Source organism: Patagioenas fasciata, chromosome 5 (genome assembly GCF_037038585.1).
Source record: "Patagioenas fasciata isolate bPatFas1 chromosome 5, bPatFas1.hap1, whole genome shotgun sequence".
In the NCBI taxonomy this organism is placed as follows: domain Eukaryota; kingdom Metazoa; phylum Chordata; class Aves; order Columbiformes; family Columbidae; genus Patagioenas; species Patagioenas fasciata.
Genome location: NC_092524.1, coordinates 60714956 through 60741097, shown reverse-complemented (window position 1 = coordinate 60741097; position 26142 = coordinate 60714956). Strand labels below are relative to the sequence as shown.

General features: G+C 36.4%; 1 protein-coding gene across 6 annotated transcripts in view; it reads left to right on the top strand.

The window, feature by feature from the left end:
- Nucleotides 1–26142, top strand: part of PPP1R13B (protein phosphatase 1 regulatory subunit 13B) — a 72564-nt gene that overhangs the window by 5724 nt on the left and 40698 nt on the right. For 4 of the 6 annotated variants that reach the window (XM_071809677.1, XM_071809674.1, XM_071809676.1 and 1 more), the window contains exon 2: nt 21675–21822. In XM_071809677.1, the coding sequence (XP_071665778.1) occupies nt 21675–21822 (148 nt within the window). Of the gene's footprint in view, nt 1–8465; nt 8695–9760; nt 9783–21674; nt 21823–26142 lie in introns of those variants that run through there. The other 2 variants (XM_071809675.1, XM_071809678.1) reach the window with 2 other exon arrangements.

Here is a 26142-nt window from a genome sequence, read left to right as displayed (position 1 = left end):
AAGCCTATTATTACCATACATTAATTACTAGCACAGGATAGCTCAAAATACTTCAACTCTAACTGAATATGCTAGCCTGGGATATAGCAGATTGATTCCTGAGCTTGTGTCAGACCCCAGCAAAGTAAGTTTTTAGTTTGAGGTGTTTGGTTTTTTGTTTGTTTGTTTCTTTGTGGTTTTGTTTGTGGTTTTTTGTTTGTTTTGGTTTGGTTGTTGTTGTGGTTTTTTGTTTGTTTGTTTTTTTTAATTGGAAAATGATATTATTAGGTGATTTTTTTTCTTTAAAGTTTTTCTTCACTTGTTTTATGAACACCTTTCTATCAGTCTTGAATCCTGTGTCTCACTGATTTGTAAATTATCAGATTTTTTTTTTTAAAGTAAATAAATATTGTGAAATAATAATAATAACTTCAGGTTGGTACATTTTGCAAGTAGTTTGGAAATCTGTCATTAGAATATTAGGCAATATATTTATGGAATGTACTCAATGTTTTGAGCTTCTGAAAGCTATTTTTTTTTATGACGGACTACAATATAATGATATTGTGCAATAAGGCACCATCCTTCAGAAGTAGATTTGTGTATCAAAAGCAACAATGGTACCGGGAGGACAAAGCATAAATTCTGTAATAATTCAAAGGACAAACAAGAGTATGAACGGCTTAGTGGAGGAAAAATATTGAACATGAATTTTCAGTCACTTCACGTAGATTTTAAGTCACTCTGACATTACATTGTGCTCAGAAGCGGGTCAGTGTGATCTCTCTGGTCTAGGGGAGAGCGGGTTTGTCACTGGGGTGGTGGGATGTTGGGCTGAGGTTCCCCTTGGGGCTGAGCTGGTTTCACCGTTTCCTCTGCCCACGGAAGAGGCTGTTTCCTCTTCCTTCCTGCTCATTCCCACTGTTTGCATTGAATGGTCTGCATGACTTGTCTCAGTAAACTGAGCTGGGTTGCTAAAAATGTAAAAAATTGTTGTATTAAAAGAATGTTGAAGAGATATATATGTACATGCACATATATATATATATCTATATATTTTGCCAGGCTAGTGTGTTATATCAGCTCACATTGTGACTGTTGTGTTGTCCGTGTTGGTTCAGGAGGGAGGAGACCGCTCGGCTGAGATTGATAACAGAGGAGGGGATAGGGAAGCGGAATCTCTCCTCTTCAGTATTTTTGTTTATTCAGTTCAATTTTATTGTGGAGCTGGACCTCAGGCAATATATTTTGAATTTTGTTCTCTGGCTATTTACCGGGTGAGTAGAACAGTGTAGTGAAACTGATGAGCTGTGCGGTGCAGTAACATTGTTACTTCTGAGATAAGTTACGGTGTCACCTTTTTTCACATCTTTATTGGGTATTCAGTAACAGTTTACATTTTCCCTGAAACCGGAGAAAGGGATTTTTTTTTTTTTGTAAAATGTGTGATGTTTGAGTGAATCTTGAGAAACAAATATAAAGTTGGGAGGGAAAAAAGCAAAACAAACCCCTATATAACTTAGGTGGCAGTTGCTAGTCTGCCTTCATTTCCCCCCACTTTGCGGTATTGCATTCCTTCAGATTTCTAGCCATGGTTTCTGTATCCTCTAAGATTCATATTGTAATTTAACCTAGTTCTTCAGCAATGGAAGTTCAGTTAAGATATTTAGTTTCCAATTCATTGCTTTGCTTATCAGCAGAATTACATTTATGTGTGAGACTAGTTATGAAACTATTTTATTTAAGGAATTCCAACTTCAGCAGGAAACAATATAATCTAAACTTGCATATGTTGGAGACACTGTATTTAACCTATGTATACTTATTACTACTTTAAGTTTGAGAAAAGAATTTCAGCGTTCACATGGCTAAACAAACGTTTATAAATTGAGAATGGGGGAAACTGAGGCTTCAGTTTTGTGTAGGTGAAACTGATGTAACTGCAGGGGCTGCTCTGTTCCTGCCTCTTTGCTGCCCCCTCTCTTTGTCTTTCCTCTGGTATTTATCTGATTTTGTGCTGAGCTTTTCCAGTGTGTGAACTCAGCAGGAAGTTGTTTGCTTTTTTTTTTCCTCACTTCCCTTTGCCAGGATACTTTTCTGCCAGCTGAGCACACTGACACTAACTCTGTGCAGGGTCAGATAAGCGCTGCAGCCAGCACAAGGGCTGGCAGAAATGTGTACATTGCAGGAAGGATGGAATCAGTTTTATCAGTTTAGGTTGTTGGGATTTTCAGCCTGAAACAACTCCGTGGTGATGAATGAATACGGTGAGATATATCTAGATGATTTTGGTATGTAACCCATGTCCCAAAAGAACAAAGAAGAGTAACTTCTCATATCTCTGAAATCAAAACAAGGAAGCACTGCAGTGCCAAGGTCTCTGCCAGGTTGATTCTTCCCATCCCAAATCCAGTGGATTGACCCCATGCTCATAAGCACAGTGCCTTGATGAGCATCTGAATTAATTGTATGTTCTGATCTCTAGGAAGCCAATTTTTATGACTTCGAGACCAGCAAACCTTGCTTGTCTGAAAACCAGGATGTGTCTGTCCAGACCTACTAACATGAATAGTTGAGAATTGTTGAGAGTTCTAGTATTAGATGAAAAAAAGCAGTAGACAGGGCTGCATTATTATATGTGGAGAAAAAGTCTTGCCTGCATTGCTCTCTGATGTTTAAAGGGAAAGAAATAGGATGGTTTGAGACTAGCAAAGTTTACTGTAGCCATTAAGTACAGGCTTACCTGCATATAAATGTTTCTTTTTAACCTATCAAAGAAGCCAGGTTAAGTCTTCATTTGGAAGAACAGGTACAGTTGAGGAGACATACTTTGAATGCATGTTTACATGAGAAAATAATTTTCTAATCCTGTTTCCTAATGCAATTTGTCTAATTTATGATTCAAGACAGTGCTGCACCTGTTAGCATTCTGACTTATGTTCTCAAGGTGATACTTTCAGTGTAGTTATAGTACTTTCATATAGTTCAATCTTTTTTTTCCTACCTCCTCCTCCCTCCATGCTTACTACTTCAAAAACAAAACAAAACAACAGCAAAATGTCACTCCTCCACCCCCAAAAAACAGGCTTCAGAAAGTGTATCTGGCTGTCTTGTAAAATCACAACTAGTGTGTTAGTCAAAAACTGATCAAAATCTGCCAGATCTAAGCAAAGCTAGGGGTTTTCAAGTCGCTTAAATCCAAAATGTTGTCATAATATGCCTTTAATGAATGTTACTAACATCTCCATCACTTCATTTGAAAAGATACAAAATGAGGAGAGGGTATTTGTACATCGTTGTGATATAATTGATGTCGGTAAAATGGTTGGCAGGCTGTTAGAATGTTGTAGAGAGAAAAATGTGATAGCCAGAGTGTATACAGTGTGATGGCATGGGCAGCGTACGAAATTACTGTCTCTAGTATGTTTGAACAGTTCAACTAGTGATTACTTGCCTGAAAATGCCAAGTTGCCCACTGACATCTTAGCTAACTTATTATTTGGGCATCTGTGAAAGTACCAGCATCTGTGAACCAACAGGCATTTCTTACAAATCCTGTAATTTGCTCAAAGAGAACTGGTCTTGTTTTAAACCAAACCAGGACTGATAATTTTTATAGAACCTGAGTATGTTAGATACTTAGCTTAGTCAAATACATACTTAGGAACAAACAGCATTCTTAGTGTTAAAGTTGCTATTCAGATACATCGAAAGAGAAGTGGTTAGATTTTCCAGCAAATTCTTGGAACTGAAATTTTGGATGATCCTGTGGGGTAATGAATGGGTTAATTACTATTCGGGCTGCAAAAACTTGGACCATGTGTACACTTTGGGAGATCATTGAATTCTTGAAGCAGTGTCTTATAAAAATAAACTGTGAAACTCATCTCTGTGTGCAGCTTCATCTCTGCGTGCAGCCCTGAATGTCTCAGCATGCCTGATGCTTATTAATTTCCTTATGTAATGCTTTATTGTCCCAAGTTATCTAAATTTCAGAAAATTTTAGCTGCAAGTTGGAATCCTTTACTTCTGGTAGTGGAAAAAAGTTCTGTAATGGTTGACCTCCTTTACACTTCTAAATAACATCAAGATCAATGTAATTATTTTAAAACCACATCACATGCATTGGCGTCTATTCCAGCCCCTGTCACTTGGAAATCTTTTCAACCCTTCAACCTTTTTTCTAAATACCTTCTTGGTGTACTAAGAGCGCAGTGTATTTAACATTTTATTGTAATTTACCACTTGTTCAGCAAGAGCTTGTTGGACATAGGAATATACTACCAAAATCCAAGCTTTACATTGAAACAATCAGTTTCAAGTCTGTTGCTTACAATATCCCCCTTGCTAAGTTCCTGACTACAGCACTTTTAAAAAATTTTTTACAATTTTTTTAGATTGTGGAGAGCAGTAGTATTTGTTATTGTAGCACTGATAGGAGGTAAAGTGGTGAAGGAGGTTCAAATCAGTTTAAACAAATACTTACATCAGAATAATTTATGTATCAACTACTGTGGTTTTGCTCATTTTTAGCTAAACAAAGAATTTTTGAGTTTTATTTACTTTCACATTTACCAACCTTTACACAACTTTGGTATCTTTTTTGTAGTGGATTTTTTGTATTTACAATACAAAATTACAGTCTGAAAAAAACAGGGACATGAAGGGCACATTAAATCAGAGGATTCACTATACAGTGTTTCTAATATGGCATTATTGCATTTCTGGATGTTTTATAACATTCAGACTAACAAACCTTTGTGACTTGAGTCTTCAACACATTGCTGGATTAGCCCGATTTACTGCTGCTCCCTTCCCCCAGTCATCTGACGCTACCAAATATTGCTCAGTTTGCTCACTGAGTTCTGAAGAACTGAGAAGCCTTGGCACAGAATTACAAATAAGCTTGATCTGGAGTGCGTGTACTTGCCTGTATCTTTCAGAAGCAGAAAAAAGGTTCTGGTCAGCTTTTTCTTATTATCTCACAAATCATACAGAATTTTTTCAAGCAGTGAGGTCTTCATAGCATCTGTTCTTCCACTGCTCAGAGATGAGAGTGTTCTGATTGCATCTGAATTTCTTTATAAATCTTTTGTCTTCCTTTCCCCACCTGAAGTGGGGACCAAGGTCCTTCAGTTGTTCTATTAAATACTGCAGTTCTGTTGTGAGAAAAGATGCCTTCAAATATGTGAAAGAATGCAAAAAATGTGAATGTTGTCGTGTAGCTATGATTACGGACACTAATATATAAAAATATACATACTGGAATAAATAGTCTGATGTGCTGGGGACTCAGGGATACTCCTGTGTTTCTAACACCATTTGGAGTGTAGTTGGTAAAATCCCTTCCATACACCCTGGACACGTACCACCCCCAACACCCTCCCCTGGAAAAGAGCATACTAAGCACAGTTTCTGTTTTCAATGTGCAATGTATATATTTGAATGCATGTATTTGACATGTTTAAATAAAATTCTTTTTCACTTTTATATTATTTACCCATTGTTTGGAAAAAGGAAAAACGGTCACCACAACTCATACTTTACATAGGTGAATGTACAGTTCTAGTGTAATAGAACATCACTTTTTTACCTCAGTAAAATAGGTTTAAGAAACGTATAAACTTAGTTGTAAGTTTACCTAAGTGGAAGTGATAAGTAAACCTAGGTACCTACCTCATTAAGTATTATTTATTTACAATGACCTGTGAAAAACTTTATGGGATTTTTGGGGAGTTGGATTGTTTGGGTTTTGTTTTTCAATTTTCCCAGTGTGTTCCATGGATTTTTTTGATTGATCCTACTGGAGAAACTGAAGGAAAATTTATAGAAAGGAAACAAGCCAGGTTGTTGGGGGTTTTTTCAGTCTTTATCTTGTATGCAAATGATAATGTTAATTTTCATCTGGAAGTAATCTGAAGGTGTCTGTTTAAATTGATTTTCCACAAATGTGGAAAATCTTAGAGGGCCTCTGTGGAATCATGGATGTTTGTAGTTAAGCATGTTCAAAATAAATAAGCAGTACATTTGCATATTAGGCATTTACAATTTAGCTCATATAGTAGGAGTAAAGAAGTTAAAATAGTGAGAAAGATAGGCTGGCAAGGTGGAACAGAAGTTATTAAATACGCCTTAATTTAAAGTTAGTGGTACCCTGCATGCAGTGTTGTATTTTATTCTCTCTGAACTCTTGCTTTTCTTCATACTTGTCTCTTACTTCTCTGTGTATTCTTAGTTGCTCAAATCCACCAATTTTAATCTATAGCTTTGTGTTAAGTAGTTTTCCATTTTGTGCAGATACTTAATGTAAAATTGTGTACATTTTAGGGAATTATATTTTCAGTTTTACTTTATATTCTTTTTCCTACGTCATTCCAGGTGGTTTTCAGAGGTCATGAGTGTCTTCATGTTAAAATACTTTAGTAGGATCATGGACTGCATTTACTTTCCTACTGAGTGATTTCCATAATCTGCAGATATATAGGTTTGCTAAATATGAGGATAGGACAAGTCTTCTCAGATCTTGCAGGGTTTTTACATTTAATAGAGGATCATAACTTACGTCTGTGAACTACTGCATGTACCTCATCTCCTTCATTTAGAACATTCAAAACCTCCTTACATTTTTGGGAGAAAAATTCCATTGTTTCTTTAATCTAGGATTTTGATGTTGATAATATATTAAGCAACCAGAAGTTGAGGTATCCTTATCTCTCTGCATATATCCTAGATTTATATTTACCTGCTTAACAGTAACAGTTACAGATCAGTCAGCCAAATTAATTGCACTGGATCTGATAATATGGAGACAGTACATCTACAGACTATATGAGAGAAAGTAAGGGACTATATTATGCTTGTGTTGTTTTTATTATTTATCTGATTTAAGAAAATATAGACAGGTGTTTTCAGTTATTTCAGATGGCAGGATAAAAGGGAGGTTCAGTGACACATGCTTATTTTAGTTCAATTTCTTCTTTTGAAAGACCCCAATTACCCAGTAGAGATGACAAGCTTTAGTTTTGAACCCCCCATGTACTTCTGGTCTGCATGTGCATGTCGTGCCTTTCTATTGCAAGGGAGGCTTTTATATGTTTGTTTAGAAGAATTCAGCCAGTAGCCATAGATGGAAAAGTGGCACAATATGTGTTAATATAGACCCAGCTTTTCCTCTCAAATATTTATTCATGTGATACAGTTTGTTTTTCTGGCAGATAAAGATACAATCTGGTTTTGGAGAATAACCAGATTAGATTTTTCCATCCTTCCAAAAACAAAACAACCTTTTTAATAAATATCCTCCAGTTTCTTATTTATTTAAAAAGTTCTCAGTTGCTAACAGGTTATTTTTTTTTTTTAAGTTGCAGCGTTTTATAAGTCTGAAATGACTCTACCAATTATATTCTCAATAAATGCCTCAACATGATGCATGTTTGCTGAGGAGGAAGGAATACTGCATGGGATCAGAATGTTTTTGTTACTGACAAAATGTGTTAAGGGAGGACAGTACTATTTCTGAATGTTGAAGCAGGCTAAATACGGTATCATACTAGCTTTTTCTTCTCTGCCACTGCTTGTAGGGAATGGTAATATAACAATTCTGTGGCTTACAAATAGAGCTGAGAACCCATTACTTTTCCTTTCCTGCATATGATGTGTAAGGTGCTACACAGAAACTGTAGCTCATAGCTCTGTTTTAAGACAGATGGGTCTTTCAGCTCCTGTTGATCTTTCTTTTTTTTTCATTTACCCCCTTGGGTCACTTGCTCACTTTCTCTCTGTTTTCTCTACAAAGGGAATGGATCCAGCTGGAGAACATGCTTTGCTCCTGCAATGGTAGAGTAAGAGCTGGGTGCTCTGTTGGTGCCATCTCTGTCTGTTCCCTACTCTGGATCCTGTACAGTGTTGACAGGAATGATGATAAACAGTCGCTGTCCCTTGACATGACGAGGCAATCAGAAACATAGTTTACCAGTTTATATTCTATGCTGCTTGAAATACATCCAGCAAGAAGACAGACTTTGCCAAGAATGGAGTAGTGCTTGAACTGTAGTATTTTTAGACATAAATCCATGGTGGATTTGTTGTTATTGTTTGGTTTTTAAGATGGTTGGTCTTTTTAAAACATTTTCCTGATTCAAGAAAATGTGTCATGGAAATATCTTTTCATAGTTGTCAGGAACATTTGCTCATGGAACTTCTGCTCACATCATTGCCTCCTTCACCCAGAAAATCACTTCTGTCTCTTTTGAGACAGTCAGAACCTTATATGTAAATTTAAGATGAATACTTACTGTTTGTCATTATTATAATAGCAAACAAAGATGACTATTGCACAACCAGCGGATAGCAGAACTTCCCTACTGCAACCTTGCCTAATTAGGTGAAACTTGATCTACCCTATCTTGTTCCTGTCACAACTGTGGCCTGTCTTGTTTCTTTAGAACATCTTATCACTGCTCGTCATTACTGCTTGAATTCATATGCCAGTAGACCAAAAATACTCCGTTTAAGTAGTTTTTCACTGTAGTTGTTGCACAGAAGTTTTTGCTTAATACTTTTTTATTCACTGCTTTTACAACTATCCACATGAAGAATATTTTAAGGATGGTTCTTCAGAATATTATAAAAACATCAAAAGAGAAATCCCGGCTACCAGAAAAGACTGGACTTAACTCTAAAAACTGGACAAGGGACAGAATTATAAAAAGGAAGGTGAGATTAAATTCTTTTTTGTTTATTTGCTGTAAAATTAAGCATTTTGGGATTTCTTCTTGTAAAGCCAAATAGTGCATCCTTAAAATGGGTTAGAATGTGCATATGTGGTATTTTTCTTGAGGGCCAGAGATTATTGCCTTATGTGGGTTTTTTCTGTATATGAAATGTCTGAAAATTTTAATTTAACCTTGCATAAGTTGTTCGATTTAAAAAAAAAAAAAAGTTATTATTAGTTGTTTTTGATTCAGCTCAAGTGGAGATCTGAGAGTAAAACAGAACAGCTTTTATTTTCTTTTTAATCTGACATTTGAAAACTAAAGAAATACACTGGAAAGTTATTTCCTATTATGTACAATTTCCTCTCCGATGGAAGAACTCTGCAGACTGCCTGTTGAATCCCAAAGGATGTATTCACTTTTCACTTTTTATATTTTTGCCAAACCAGATAACATTACATCTAGGATTGAATGGTTGTTATTCCCTGAAAGCAATACACTAAACAATCAGTATTTTGTTTATACTTTCCGCTCGGTGGGAGAAAGCTGTGGCAGTCCCATCTTCTTTTGCTCTATTGAAAACAGAAGAAAAGAGCAGTACTGATTCCAGTTGCAACATTACATTTGGGTGTGTGTCTGTAGATTTCATAAAAGTTATTACTTCTGTATAAAATGGAAAAGCGATGTTTGGTGCTGCAAATCGCCTTTATTAATAGGCAGAAAGCACGATGCCTTTAGTAAAAATATGGTGTTGGTTGGTTTTGTTTTATGCTTTTTTGTATGAGTGTTTTGTTTTGTTGAAAAGTTGTAAATGAGAAGACACAAATGTCTGTCTTTGTATCCTGTACTTTCTTGATGGGGTTATTTTCAATGCAGTAGGTAGGTCAGGCTTTTCTGGAATTCAGTGGATTTTGGATGACTTTGCTGTAGCTGTTGACAAGGTCAAATGCAAGACTGTAGAAACATCGGCACCTCCCTTTCCTTAGCCTTGGCCAAAATATTTTTAATAATTTGAGAACACTCGGTTCTGCAATACAAATTCTGTGGGACACTTTTGTTGCATGTGGATTTTGAAGAGTTGTCTTTCAGGTAAATTAACCCAAAATCTCATGCTTAACTCTGCTCTTCAGCTTTGCCTTGTGTTGTCAGAATGAGCTTTCTTTCAAAGTAAATTACAGTATTGCTAATCCCGATATTCAAAAGCCTTAAATAGGACTTCTCCCCGTATCCCCTGCCCAATAAAAATAAAATACTCGATTTTTTTTTTCTTTTTTTTTTTTTTGTCTTTCCTACCTGTCATCTGGTTCTTGAGTCTTTGCGGAGGTGTTGTGTTTTGTTGAGTTTGGGGCTTTAGGGGATTTTGTGTGTGTGATGCATGGTTTATTGGTTTGGGTTTGTGTATGGGTTTTTTGGTTTGGGGTTTCTGTGGGTGTATGTTTTCTTTTTGTTTGTTTGTTTTGTTTTGGCTTTTCTACCTTTCCTTTTGGTAAATATGACTTATTTTTTTCCCCCTGACTGGAAAGCTGAGATTCTTATGTAATAAAATGATCCCTGAAGCTGAGTCATCTTGGATTTAGTTTTGTTTTTAATTTATTACCAGTTCACCTGAATTTACTGCAGATTTTACAGCACTACAGTTGTGTTACAATGTTCTTCAGCAACACATCTTCTGTAATGATTTGGAAAGTAAAATATTTAGTAGTATTTTTAAACATATTATTCATATCTCATCAGCTGCTGAAATGAAAGGGGCAGTTAATATTTTAGGACTGTTGTTTCAAGCTTGTCATGCATTTGATGTATGACATGCTGGTTACCTAGACAGATATGAAAGTTTTAGAGCTCTGAACATTAGCACCGTGTTGTGTTTGTGATCGTGTACAACGAGAAGGGGTTGTAGTACCTCAGTGATTCCTCTCTCCTTTCCCCTTGGGGCCATGGGGTCACACCTGACCCTGTACTGGGGGTTCCCACTTAACTCTCTGAACCGTTTGATTGGGAGGACCCTGGGTTGGAGATGTGAAGAACAGTAGAAATGTGGATAACATGTTTATTTTTTATCAAAATAGGGCTATCAGAGTTTACAGACAAATGGATTTCAGGAAGGATGACTGCACTGATCTGACTGCTGTTTTGATCTGGAGTTTTGCTGTCCCTTGAACTTCTGACTTTCCCTGTGTGTTACTGGTGTTCCATGCATTCGCAAATGCAACACCTGCTGCAGTTTTTTAAAAAGAATTTGGCAAGAATCCATTGTTTAAGGAGTTATCATATTAGTAGGCCTAAGCAACTACTAAAATATTTAGTTATAGCAGGGTGATTTGCTAGCTTCTTAAATAGATTAGCAATTTCTTTTACTTTTTTATTTAATAATCGGCACAAAATTGATGTGCCTGCTGATTTTTGTTGTTTTTTCAAGATGCTTTAGATAAATCTTATTGAAACTAGGCAGGCAATACTAGATTATGTTTGTCATCCTAAGATTCACAGACAAAAAATATTCTAAAAGATAAAAATCAGTATCCTTAACAAAGTCAGAAGTGTCAGAAAAACTCTGGGACTTCTTCAGAGCTACTTGATTTCAAGATCAGTCTTTTGTTCTTGATTGCTAGATGGCAATGACTCATTTGAAATAGTCCTATAATGAATCAGAGGATACCAATCTGCAAGTTGAGAGTACTTATTTTTATGTATTGAGTTGTCATGAAACATGTAAGGGGTTTGGGAAATCAAGCATCAACTGATCAGAGCAGAGAGTCTTTCAAGAAGAGTCTCCAGCTTCTACCTCTTAATAATAATTGTGTGTATCATGAAAGATAGTATATGGCCCACATATGGAATGGAACAAAATTTCAAAGCCTTATTCTGTAAAGAATAAAAATCTCTCTATTTGTGATGTGTGTTGCCTAGCGGGGAAATGTGCACAGCAAGTACTCGTCGGTATACCTAGAATTATCCCTGTGTTCTGAAGTGTCTTACATGGTAACTAGCGTCTTGACAGTCCTTTGGTAGAATTATTTGCGTCAAGGAGCAACAACACGATCTCTTGCTGTTTCTCCAGATGTAGCAATTTAGGAATCAAGCCAACAGATAATACGATTCAGGGATGTTGTACTCATTCTGTAGCAAGTGCCAAATTACATTTTCCACTAGGAAACATCACAAGAGGCATGCATGTTTTATAGATTTCTCTAACTTCAGGCTGTGTTCCTTTAGCTAATGACATTAAATATTGCACTTGGACAAACTCCCTTTTAATGTAATAGTTACATTTGTAATGCATCCTCTTTTATTCTTTTAACTTGTTCCTTTTCAACTATACCTGTTTTCCCTTCTGTAGCTGTATGTTTACTGCCCATCTTTTAAATTAATTTATTCAAGTCTCAGCACCTGCTTGCTTTTAACAGAACCATCCAAATCTAAAAGACGGCATTCCAGTGTTGGGACAAACAACAAACAGCTTCTATAAAGATAAAAACTGGAGAGCTGGCAGTGGTTTAGTACTATGGATTGACTGAGACTTTTAATATAGTCTAAAATATGACCTATAATATCTTAAATGATCATGTCACTCATCTGTCTTAGGCAGATGCTAGAAACCGAACATTTGTTAGGTCAGTTGTTTGTTGTTGTGTTTTGTTTGGGTTTTTTGTTTTTTTTTTTTTTTAGCCCTAGTCATGTCGTGCGCCTCAATAGTCCATTAAACGCCCATTGGAGTCTGTGGGTTCTTGTGTTGTTCACACAAGTGAACTTTAAGCTGCTGTTGTTTTCATTACGTATTGTTTTCCTAGAGCTCTGGAAGTCTTTCAGTTACCTACTACAATACCTTTCATTTAATAATCTGTAGATCTCTCTTGCTTAGTTGAATGTATTTAAATATGTGTCCTTCCTCTAGCAAAAATGTTGGCTTATTTCTCTGTCCTGCAAAAAAACTGCCATTGAAAGAAAGAGGCTTCAAATTCCAGATCTACGACTGATGCTGTAGCTTTTTATCTTTCAGTAACAAAGAGCAAGAAAGTGTAATAAGTATCTCTTCAGCAAATAAATATCAAGTAGGTGTAGGTTTTCGAAGTAGTCTGAATCCTGTTGAACACCTGCTGTCACATATGGAAGCTCATTTACTGAAGAGGGCAAAGGCAACAGTCTCGAAAGTCCTGCGAGGAAGTGTCGGTGGTTTTTCTCAGTTCTTTAAGCCATTGCATACATGTAGGCCTTATACAAATGTAGGAAAAGCTTGTTTAAGGATTTCTTCTAGTGCTGTACCTCCGCATATCTATAAGAGGAGTTAAATACTTTATATTTTTATTTAATTTTTTTAATTCAAGTTATTTCTGTGCTCTAGCGAGAACTGTAATTTTATACCCCATCACAAAGTCTGTTGGTGCAAGTCTGACAAGACTGTGTTTTTTCTCCTGGTTATGTTTTCTGTAGCCGAGTTTCTTGTGCGGAGCCTGATGAAAGTGGATGTCAAGGTGGATCTTTTTTTTTTCTTTCAGTGATTGCAAAGTGGTAAGTTAATGCAAACTAGTGTACGAGCTTACGCAAAAAAATGCTTTTGTGAGATAAGCACAGTTGAAGTACCTTTAAGCAGCATTAAATTTTCAGATTTGATCAAAACTACAAGCATTATCCAAGAATAATAGTAACTTATTTTTATTTTTGAGTAATCTTATAAATGCTTAAGTTTATCAATAGTGAAATTTATGGGTTTCATGTTTGTTAGTAGCCCATAGCCAAATGCTATACATTTTTAATTTCTGAGACTTGCTCCCCATTTTGTGAATTCTTTTGCAGGCCGTATGGAGGCAGTTGGCGTCAAATTTGAAGGTGTAGTAGGAAACATGCTATTGGTTTGACCAGTCTGCAATTTGCCAGAAAACTTGACTCAGTTTTGTATTCTTTGCAAACTGAAGTATGTTGGTTGTACTACCTTTGTGAATTTCACTAATGCAGTTAAAAAGACATTACTGGACTTCAAATTTTGGCCTGAACTCAAAGTTTGTACAGCTTGGATGTAAGGGAGTGTGTTCAGAAATATGGGAATTTAATGTAGTTATTTCTCATCCCATATACGGAGAAGAGGAAAAGATGTCAAAGGAAGGAAGTCTTCTGATGGAAAGCACAGTAATTGATAATAAATTTGCTGTATGTCTTGATGCTCTTATTTTAAATAGGACTTTTAAACATATTGCAAGAAATTCTTCAACAGATCTATTTTTAAAAATGACAGATTATTCTGAAGTTTAACAATTATTGGAACAAAACATGTTGGTGAATAACTGGCTTATTAGGTGGACTTTAAATGTTTGTTTTTAATATAGAGAAGTGAAATGGTTTAAGCTTACTACTATTTTTCTGGGATTTACACATAATAATCAACAACAGAGATTTGTTTGGGATTTGCCTGAAATTCAACAGTATTAAAAAATACTCATGACATGACTCAAGAATGTATCTTTAGATGGCTTTAATTAAAACAGTTTTGTGGTTATAATTTCATAGTCTGATTTCTTTTAAAATGAAACTGCTTAAAGCTTCAACAAATGAAGTCTATAATCTTAAGAAGGGACAGTGTTCATACTGCAAATAAAGCTGAAACTGCCTCAGTGCTTGAAATATGCAACTAGAATTTCTACAGCTGTAGCTGATGCAAGATTTATGTAATGGCACAAATTCCAGGCAAGCAAACTTGCATGAAATAATTGATAATTTGTAACTTTTTTCCTCTGATTATTCTTTCTGCAGACTTGTGCATATTAGTATGTCTCATCAACAAATTTTCACCTCTTCATATTTTGCTTGTATCTCATTCTGTAATTTTTCTATTCACTAAAAGCCTCAGTCTTACTTGAAGTTCATATTTGATTGATGCGGCCTTGACATGTCAGTAAGATCCGATTTTGGATGTTTTAGTTAAAACTACTCTAGTAGAACCTTAAATGTAATAAGCTCCTGGGACTCCAAGTCAGCAAAATCGAGGATGAAAATTATCAAAACCTCTTGGGAGATGTTGAGGTCTTTACCTTACAAAAGAGATTTACTTTGAATAAGTCTTTTCTTTACTTATTGTTCTTGCCTTGGAGTTGTAGGCACCACTAAGTGAATCATAGAATCAAGTGCTCTGAAATGGTAAAACACAAGATCATGAGTGGATTTTTTGGAACTCTTTATTAGGGAAAAATACTTGGTGAGACGGAAATGCTTTTGCATTCTCATGAAACAGAAGGAATAAATTTGGCATTTCTATCAGAAATATGTTTTGTACTTCAAGTTCATTGTGTGTCAGCCTTTTAATCATAAACATTTCATGTATTTGAAATGTCTGATCACTCTTCTGCTGGAAGAAGAGGGTGGTGTTGTTGTTGCATCTTACCTTTACACAATTAAATTTATAAGTTGGTTAAAAAAAAGGCAAAGTGAAAATCTAATAAGACTAAACAATGGCGTGTGAATTTACCGGTATTAAATATCCAATATATTCTTAACTCCCAGTAATATGCTTGATAATGCTTAAATTGGTAGAAGTTCTTAACACAAAAATATCTATTATCCACTGTACCCTTAGGCTTTCCTATATCTAGATTTGGGTAATAAGAGCAATGGATAGCACAAAGGGAAAATTTAATGGGTTTCATTTTCTTGGGATGTGACTTTTTTTTTCTTAACCTTTTGTTCACTGCTTGAATGATCTTGCTTCTAATCTTTCATTGATGTGACTTTTCTAAATTACTGTGGTGTTGTGGATGTAAAATAGGTTATATGTGGGAAAAGTAAGGATCATCTGATCCATTTTTGCCAGGAACTCATGTTTTGAGTGGAAACATGGGGTTTAGTTAAAAATATATGTAAAAAGCCAGCTGAGTAATTTCCCATCATCATCCCCAAAACTCTCTATTTCTCTTTTTTTTTCTACTTGAATATATGATTATTACTATAAGAAAATAATCTCAGACTTATTTTAAATTCTAATGTTTCAGCATGTCCTGAAACAGTACTTGTGTGATTGCTGTCTGATAGCTTAAATAATTCAATTTTCTGCAAGTAGGGTATCAGGAGAAAAGTACTTATATGGACTGTATAAATTAGTATTTATTGTATTATCTATCTGAGTTAGTAAATTAAGTTGGGCATAAGGCAATGGAAGTGTGGGTGTACAGTTTATTCCTTCTCAAGCACCAGGGTTTCAGGTCTTGTTAGCTTAAGATAGTAGTTGAGTAAGATGTATTTCTTGTCTCCATGAAAATTGTTGTTAAAGAGGATCTAATTAAATGTATACCTGTTCTTTTTAATTCAGGACATTAGCTGAAAATTTTAAAAGTTGTATTTTTTCAGTAAGATTGTAGAAAAATGGCAAGGCAAAGGCTTCATTCAGCAGTTGGAGTTTTAGTTTTCTGGGCCATTTCTGAAATAAGAAACAACATTCTGTATCAGCTGCCATCCTCTGGTTTTATGGTGGTGGTCCAGTTTTATTCCAATTGTAAGTAATTGCATTGTACTAGGGCAGTGCAAATGGATTTTCAAAGCTCAAGCAGGGAAGTCAAGGTGGTTTCTAGGACAGGCTGAACAAGCTCACATACAACAGAAGAAATCAGACTCATTTGAAAGATTATTTGTTTCTCTACAGCAGCATGTAAGACATTTGGCTCTGGGCTTGTGGGATCTCTGCTGTGGTAGACAAGTTATGAACGCGTCTCTGCTGCACAGCTCTTTGAATCTTGGTTTGAAATGAAGTAAGAGATGAACCGGACAGTTGGAAAGTCTAAGTAGACAAAACAATATTTATCAGCCTGATTGACAGTGCTAGTCAGTGTATTGACAGCTTACTTTGTCCAATATATGTTGTAGCCACAACAGCAAAGGAGGATCTTCAAGGAGAATAATGAGGTTGCTTTGCAGGTGCCCATGAGGTGTGATGAGCAACTTGGGAGAAAGCATGAAAACACCTGTTTAGTGTGTGAAGAGTAGAAACTGGTTTAAAGGACCAATTCAGCATCAACTTCTTGATACAGAGTAAAAAATGATAGGGAAGAAGATTCCATATCACAACAGGGAAGTGAAGACCAGGAAATTGTGGTTACAAGGGCTGACACAGAAACACAACATGGTCAAAGGTGTACAGAATCATTTTTTGCTGTGATAGACATCATGAGTGAAAGAGGCACACCAATGAAAAGCTGGGACACTAGTAGGTGAGTTTCCATTCTGAGAGCCTTAGGTAGACCAGTTCATAGGGGAAAACAAACAAACAAACAAACAAAAAAACCCACAAACACCAAAAACCTGAAACCTAGTGATGTATGTTTTACGTTTTATGCAGGAAAACTGGAGGTAAATCTGAGACACAAGACTGAGAAAATGATTGGTGTCAGCAATACCTGCATTACAGCTCATAGTGATAGATACCTGTGTGTTTTTATGGGTGTGAAATCTAGAGAGTCATTGGAGAAAAGTGGCCAAGGACTATGTTACAGCCATATGGAACTTGAATTGATAACTAGGCATTCACAAGAGATGACTCAAGATTGTAAACATTTTAGTTTCCTTAGCAAGAGATCAGGTCTCAAAAAATAAAACTGTGTTACATCTATGGATGATGTCTATTGAAATTTTTGTAGGTGACATTATCCATCTGTGGAAAGAGATGAGATAATAAGTGAGGATAAAGATCTTGTGGATTTATCCATCTTTACCTTCTTGAGAAACTGCAGGGATTATTGTGTCCTTTAAATGACATGGGAAGTATTGTTGGAAGAGAAGAATTGGGCTGGGAACAGAACAAGGGGAGACAACAGCTTGGAGGGGGGGTGTCAAACTAATTTTCACCGGGGACCACATCAACCTCGCGGTTGCCTTCAAAGGGCCGAATGTAATTTTAGGACTGTATAAATGTAGGAGTAGTTACAACTATATGGTCCTAAAATTACGTTTGGCCCTTTGAAGGCAACCGCGAGGCTGATGTGGCCTCCGGTGAAAATGAGTTCAACACCCCTGGACTAGAGGAACTCGTACAACTATTTGACAACATCTGTTGGGCAGAGATCTGAGTAATGCAAGTAATGCAAGTTGGAGTGAAGCCATTGGTTTGGTAGCAGGAGCAGCAGAGTAACAGGTAACATCCATGTCTGGGTTGAGGAGGAGTGAAGTGTAGGATTGGGAGCTTGGTGTTCATTGGGGAAACAACAGATTATTTAGGACTGAGGTGACTTGCTCATGAGTGTTGGTTTGATCCTGTCGTGTGACATTGTGTCCATGTATTAAAAGTTTTGAATGAGTGAAAAGAGAGATTATCAAGTAAATGCTACAATGGATATGTTCTCTTTTTAAAGAATATGGATTTTAACAAGATAAGTTTTTACAGTTGTTCCTGTTTAGGAATCCATTTAAAATGAAAAATCAAGGGGTTTATCAGTATTCTTGTGCCCTAATCTTTGGTAATTAATACTTTTTCATAAAGCTGATTTGCTGCAGTGGGTGTACAGTGTAGTTCATGTGTATGCTATACTCATATTCTTCAGCAGCAAATTTCCAGGCTCATCAATGCTTCTTTGTATTTTATCACTATGAAATACCTCTGATTCTTATTCCACCCCCACCACAAATAGCAACAGCTGTGGCACTAATTTGAAAATCTGATTAATATCGCAATATATTAATAACGTTCAATATTTTGAGTCTTCCTGCATATATTTCAGGACGTCTGTTTCACAGCACAGTAGTTCAGTTCCTTTAGTGTTACTTAGACAACCTGTTAAAAATAAATCCTTACTTCATGAACTTTGCTTGAGGAGTAGTGACAACAGTTGGCTACAGCACCTTGCCTCCTCATTAGTGAGACACCTTTCCCTAGGCTGTCTAACAGATGATATTGTGGGTGACACCCACCTTTGGAGAAGACAGTACTGGTGCATTCGGAGCTGAGAGAAGAAAGTGGTGTGCTCAAGGTAGAGCAAATTTTGGCTTGGTCTTGCAAATGGGACTGCGAGTTTATATAGCAGTTGAGGTCTGAATGTAGGGAGAATTGGATGAGATATATGGGATAACTCACACCTCCAAAGCTTTGTTTTCTTTTTCAGCCTGTCTGCAGGTGCAGACAGATAATTTTAAATACGTTAAATGAGTTTTCTCGGCCAGTGTTATCTTTAGAACAACAGAAAAATCGAAACTTGGAAACCATGTAAAACCACATGATGATAGGTCATTCTACTTATCTATTCATAACAAGAAAGCAGGTCTTTTGGACAAATGCTAAATTGGCAGTATGCATCATAGCATAACTTCAGTATGGCCAGGTGCTCTTGGCATTCTCATAAAGTTTGGGAAACTTGGGTTTTGTTGTGAAATTACTATGAAGTGTTATGGGGAAACTGTATTTATAATATTGGCATTAATAATTCTCTGTCAGACTGGTCTTGTTTACTTTAACTTACTTAATTATTATATATTCCTTAAATTTACTGCAGAGAAAAGAAAAAGGAGAGGGGGAAAAAAAGCATTATCTATCACCCCTGTGGCTAGAAGAACTAGTGGGCTTAAATAGTGGCAAGGAAAGCTTTCACTAGATTTCAAGAAACTTCTCCTTGCAACAGGAATCTTGGATTTTTGAGGTGGATGGTTCAGAGAAGTGGTGGAATTTCCATCATGAAAGGCTTTTCAGAACAGGTTAAACAAGCATCTCTGCAGAATAATGTAGGTATAGCTGATCCTGCCTGAGGCCAAGAGACTGCATTAGATGACCTCTTAAGTTTTCTTCTCAGACTGTTGTTTTATCTTCATATATGACTCTTTGAGATCAAATTCCACCACTAGATTCCACATCAGATATTTATTCTGGAATCCCACAGCCACTAAATATTGAGACTCTGAATCTTCTACAGGGAAAAATAACCATGAGCTGTGTACAGTGGGTAGTTACATGCACTTTCATTATTATCTGTGGCTGCATCCTATAGCTTCCTCTTAGCTTGTACTATAGCTTTTGCTATAGCTTCCTTTAGCGCTGCTGTTGGAGAAACTCGGATGAATTCTAGCGTGTTTGCAGCTGTGGATGACTGCTTCTTATGTTCAAGTATAGTGATTTGCAAACTTCAGGATACAGTGTGCAAACTTGGCAGGCTGAAGGAGAATAGAAACACGGACTAAAATAGCCTGGAGGACTGGCATGGAGACTGAGAGCTTGAGCCTGGGCTGTCTTGGAAATTGTCCTGTGCTTGCTTCTGAAGTAGATAGACTGCTCTCGCTCAGCATCTAGCTGTTATTAATGCAAATCTCCAGTTTGGTGTATGTATATGTCCCACAGATAAAAGTGTTATAAATGTTTTTGAGAATTGCCTATGCAAATTGAAACACAACTCTGTTTAAGTGGAGGGTGCTCATTTAATGAAGAGCTTTTAAATAATGAAGTTTAATCTTTGTGGTTCAATATGTGATGCTACATTTTATTTTCTGGAAAGATCTGAAAGAACTTTCTTTGCAGGCAATATTACTACTTTTGTGACTGTCTTTAGGGACAATTATTATTATTATATCTTTATCATTTAAACATCATGTTATTTCCGTTTCATTCCCATGAGTTTACAGAACAGAACTGTGATTACAGGTGAGAAATTAAGGTGCAGAGAAAGAGAATGGTTAAAAGTATCAGTTTAATTTTAAGCAGGAGCTTAGGGTCGGGTACCTTTTAGATGATTTAGTGTAACATAGGAATACCTGTCTTTGAATACAACCTTTATTGGTCCTCAACCAGTCTCACTCGGCAAAAAAAAATAATCACATCAGCATCGTTGCATTAGGACCTTGTTTCTTGGTAGAATATTTTTTATCTTTTCCTTCTTACAAGCTGTTAACTATATGCTTCCAGCTTCTGCAGTAAACTACATGAGGGCCTACAGAACAAATATCGAGAATACTGTATAAGGCAGAGGCCCTTAATAGGGGGAATATAGCAAATTAACATGTTATTAATAACCATAACACATATGAACCAAGGGGGTGAGGTGAGTTAAGTTAGTGTGCACGGTTTTTGAGTGTTTGACTTTGCACGAAGTTACACCTGCTAACATGAAGAGGGGTGGGAGTATCTCTGGATGAATGTGTTTATGCACGTTTATTTAAGGCGGTGCAAGGAATTTGAACAGAAGTTCGCATCGACCTAGGTTAGTACTAGCTCTTAGTACTAGGCTTTACCCTCTATAGATATCATCCCACTTTTTCTTCTTTCTGTTTTCTTTAATGTCAAGTCATCTTTAACATTGTTAAGCAGGGGGTGGGGGGCAGAAAAGTTATTTTCTGTTCTATGGCTATTTTCCAACTGGAATAGCTGGGAGCAGTTGCTAGAGGAAAGGTACTCTTTTGATGTTGTAACTTTGAGAGCAGAGAGCATGCGTAGTTCCGCTGTGGCAAGGTTCCACGTACCGTCTGATCAACACAGTGAGCTCGCGGACTGGTGCCAAAGTAGGACAGAAAGAACTGACTTCTCAGAGGTTTTTAGCTCTAGCAAGTATACTAAGCAAATGCACTCCCCTGAAAAATGTGACACCAAAGGCTTACAATTCAGTCAAATATAACTGTATCTTCAGACAAGTTGCAAAAATGACATCCATCATGCAAAGGTTTGCCCGCTTGTGAACCCTCAGGTTACTTTGCCAAAGTATGTGTTTATTTGCAACACTTAAATGCTATGATTTCAAGCATCTAACATAGCCAAAACTTGTTCCTTCCTTCCTAGCCTTATTTTCAGACAGAACTAAACCATTTCAACTAAAGATTTTTTAAAAAATTGTTAATTCAATGCACTGTCAAAAAAAATCAACAAAAAGAACTTAAGCTTTGACAAAGTTACAAGGAACTGAAAACTACTTTGATGGATTGTGGTAACCAACCATAAGCATACATTTCCATTTACAGGGGAATTAGAAATCTTACCCGTAACCTTTTTCTTGTAATTTTTTTTAATATTCTGCTACTTTTCTTTTTTTCTTTCAGATGATATTAACTGTGTTTTTGAGCAACAATGAACAGATTTTGACAGAAGTTCCAATTACACCAGAAACAACCTGTCGCGATGTAGTAGAGTTCTGCAAAGAGCCTGGAGAAGGAAGCTGCCATCTGGCTGAAGTATGGCGTGGAAATGGTAAGTAAAATGTTCAGTGGAAATTGATGCAAATATATGTACCAATTATATAAAAGACTGACTTTTCAATATTAATAATTTCAAATTGTACTGTTTTGGTGGTTTTTTTTTTTTTTATTCTAGCAAGCTAGTATGGTAATTCAATACCTGTAGAGATTAATGCAGTTCTTGGATTTTTTTTCTTCTCTGTTTTCTTCCTCAGCATGGAGTATTTGATAAAATGCCTGTGTAAGATATGTTAATGTTCTGTATTTCAGTTTTTCAAATTACATAAATGGAGTATTCAGTATCCAGATCTTAAAAATAACTAAAATAAATAATGAAGGAGATATTTTCACTTCTAGAAGCCATTTATTTCAAATAGGCATACAGCATCTATAGGATGAAGGGTATTTAAATGACAATTCATAATGTCAGTGATCTTCTCCTTCAGTAAGTGGGTGCAGATCACCACCTGCATTCTTTCCAATCCAATTTCCTCACTATTAAGCCTGTGAACGCAACTTGAAATTTAAGAGGGGGTATAGATTTTTTCCTTCTGTATCATGAATAGCAGATGTTCTGCAGGCAGAATTGTGTCAGAATTGGACATAGCATCTCCAGCTTCTTCATGAACATTTCCTCTCAAAGATTTGACAGCCTCCCTTGGGGCAGGTAGCAGTTCGTGCCTATATCCTATTTGTGTTGCCATTGCTGTTTCACAGAATAATGGGGTGGGCAGTTCTTTGCAGGAATGTGTCAAAACAGCCTTATTATGAATTCTGTTTCTAGATGGATTCTTGCAATTGCATATAGCGCAAGCCTCCAGGTAATAGTGTATCGATATGTAGATGTGAGTAGAATTGGTGGCTGGGGGAGGAGGTTCTTATCCCTCAGTTACTAAGGTCACCCCTGTTCAAGCTGTTTATGTCATCTGTTTTCTATAAAAATTGATGAGGTCATAACTTGGAATTTAATTCTTAAATTTTGCATTGAGGGGTTTTATCTTGGTCAGGGGCTTTTTATCAAGGAGACAAAACAGACATTCAGATGCATTTGGAGATTTTAAGTGTTAGCAATCTAGCACATTTTCTTCCTGGGGAAACTATTCTTCCTCTTCTCTGAACTGTTCTAAGACACTGTAAAGGGAAAAGGTGCCTCAAAAAGTGGTTTTCTAACTGGATGGGAACTCACAGAGTTTAGGCAAGAGTGAGAAGGGGAGACATTAAGCATGTCTGCAGTTCTAGGAATACAAATTCAGTTCATGCTTAGTTAGAAAACCATCTTAAGGATAAAACTTAAGAGAGGGTTAAAATTTTTTCAATTTGGAAGTTTAGATTGTGGAGACTCTATGATGCCCAGTGCATCACATAAATTTCTAAAATGGATCTGCAGACTGTGTTTAACAGCACTCAAATATCCCTAATATTTTCCCATCACTTGTCTGTGAAACTCTAATACATGGTATTATTTATTCTTCTGCTTGCACAGTATTTTGAGGGTGTACTTCTTAAAAAAATGCAGAGAATGTTGTCAACTAAGTTCAAAGGGTCACTGGAAACTGTAGCCAGTGATCCACAGCTTCTTTCTGGGACACTTACGCCTTGCAACGCTGGCAAGTGCAAGCACACATTTTCTATGATAACTTCTAAGACTGAGAAAATATTTTATTTGTGGATGTAATACGTTATTTCTCAAAGTGTTAGTTATCTAAAGCTAGAAGTTTCTATAAAGTGGAAAATAAAACTTACCCAGGAAGTTGTGATGGTGAGACTAAAACTAAAATTGGATATCTACCCTGTGAATTATGCATCTTTGGTCTCATAGTCAATAGAGATCTAGATATTACTGTGAGCAGAACATGGAGATCACAGCTAGTTGTTATCCATTCCATTGAGCAAGCTTGCCCAATTTTCTGAAGTAGACATCTACATACAGACAGCTACGTTTAGGAGCAGAATCCTGCCCAAGGCTTCTACATGTTGAATGGGTCTGTCAAACTTTTCAAAATGTGCTTGTGAATCCAAGTTTCTTTTAAAACTTGCATGAAGGTGCTTTCACAAATGTAGCTTCACTTGCTTAATACCCAAGGTGGTAAATGTATAGATCTACTCCATTGGAAGTGTGGAACAGGAAAGACTAGAGAGAATTAAATACAAAATGAAACACTCACATATGTTTCTGGATCTCTCAAACAGGCCTATACTGTCAGCAAAAAAGTTGTCTTGTACGCTGGTTTTAAGTCTTTTTGACAGGAATTTCAGCACAAGCATTTTGTTTGTTGTTCTTAAAGGTAAGATACTGTTAGAAAATCTGTGTGTTGGTGACCTCAACTTCTTGCCTGAAAGTCTGGGGTACATAAATTTCTCAGTGAAACAAGCTGATATTTTATTTTATTTTTTAAACAGGGCTTAAATGTAACATTTTTAATTGTCAGGAGCAGCTGAAAGAAAATAGAACTCTTTTCCTGGAAGTTTTTAAAAATAATTTTGTCTGGAGCAGAGATCTGATGTAGAACATGAGTATAAACAGTTAAATGTGACAGTTACAAAAACAACAACTTAAACTGTGGGTCTGAGTGGGAAGTGTGAAGCAATTGGCTATGAAACTGAGGCATCTTGTGCCAGTAGAAGAGTGTTTTCTTCTGTTGTTTTGCTGTCTCTGACCCTTCAGCCCTCATCCTCAAGAGAGGGCTCCAAATGTTCTTTCAGAAGACATTTTAGAAAGCAAAATTCAAAACAAAAGTTAATACAGAATATTATGAGTTGAACAAACACATTACATTTTGTCACACAGCAGAAGTGGTCTGTTTTCTTGGTAGTCTGTGTGGGACAGGGGACAAATCACAGCTCTGTTCGTAAGAAAGAGCTGTCTGACATGTCCTCTTGTGAGTGTCCTTAGCTCCTCTGTTCTGCAAGTAGCCGCAGCCCCTTTCAGGCAGCCCAACTGAATAATACATGTCTACTCGAATTCAAAACATTGGGACTCATGGATTGTAGTTTTATTACCAGATTCAAAACAGTTTGTGTGCCCAAAAATGTGTCCATTTCCTGAACTGCATTGATCTAGCAAAATACTGCCTCTGCACAAATAAATGAGAAAGACCATTTGTCTTTCAGAAGAATGTTATTAAAATCCATGCAAGTTTGGTTGCAAGAATTATGTAAGATTTCTAGAGTTCAGAGGAAGATTACGATAGCTTAGCTATTGAAAAACACTTTTGTTTATTTATTGTGTTAGCTTTTCTCTGTTTGCTTTTGTGTGGCAAAGAAGTGGTTGATGAGCTTCCAGGAATTGAAAAAGTTTAGGTATTGTTTGTACTAGAGTTAAGAAACTTATTTCTTCTCAGAGCTGCATGGCATGAGCATTTGGTTTATACGCATTTGATTTTTGTATTTCATTCTCTGTTTTCCTTCCTTTCCAGTTTCTTGAGATGAGTAATAGTTGAAAAAGTCAATAGCTTTCGTGCCTGATGTATCAGTATGTTTTATAGCACCTTGTGCTTTGTCAGTTTGACGCTTCCTCTTTTTGCACAGATTTCTCAAACTATAGCAGGCAAAAAAAACCCCACAGAATATTTTTCCTCATTCCCCAGCAATTGCAAATAGCCATTGGTAAGGAGGCTGAAAGACAGGTGTGACATGAGGAACTTGTAGTATGATTCAAGAGAGAATTAATTTCAGTCTTTAAATCCACCCAGTACGCAATTATTCACTGCATTTATACCTGGAATGCCCTTCAGCAATTAGTATTAATTGGTCTTCCTGAACTTAGTTTTAAGGTAGAGGCAAGTGAGTGTCAAAGAAATAGTTCTTTGCTAAAAGTATATTTCTGCAAACCTGAAAGGGAAAAGGTTTGTTCCTGATCTTGCTGTGAACTCCCCCGCTATGGTGATAATCCATTACTTTGTATTCTGGTTTCATGTGTAGCAGGCTTAAATGTGTTTATTACAAACGCAAGGATACTTGTAAGCAGCATAAAACCAGATTTTGATGGTTGAAACTTATTTAATAGTGGATATACAGTTCCAACAGAAAAACTTGTGCCATTCTCTCCCTGAAAAAGAAAGGTTTCTAACTGCATGAAGAAAATGAACTCATTTTCAGTTAAACCAGCACACTGGCCCATCCTCAACATTTTTACTTGAAAGGAAAGAAGTCAAGCTAACTTCTCAAGTTAGTCTTTCATAAATTTCATCCAACTTGAAATCTAAGGCATTTTTTGCAAATAATAATGGATATATGTATATATAATGGTTTTCCACTTATTAATGAAAACAAACCTTCTGTAGACTTTTTTTTAATGTGTTGTTAAAGTACAGGGATCCAACCTGTTTATTAT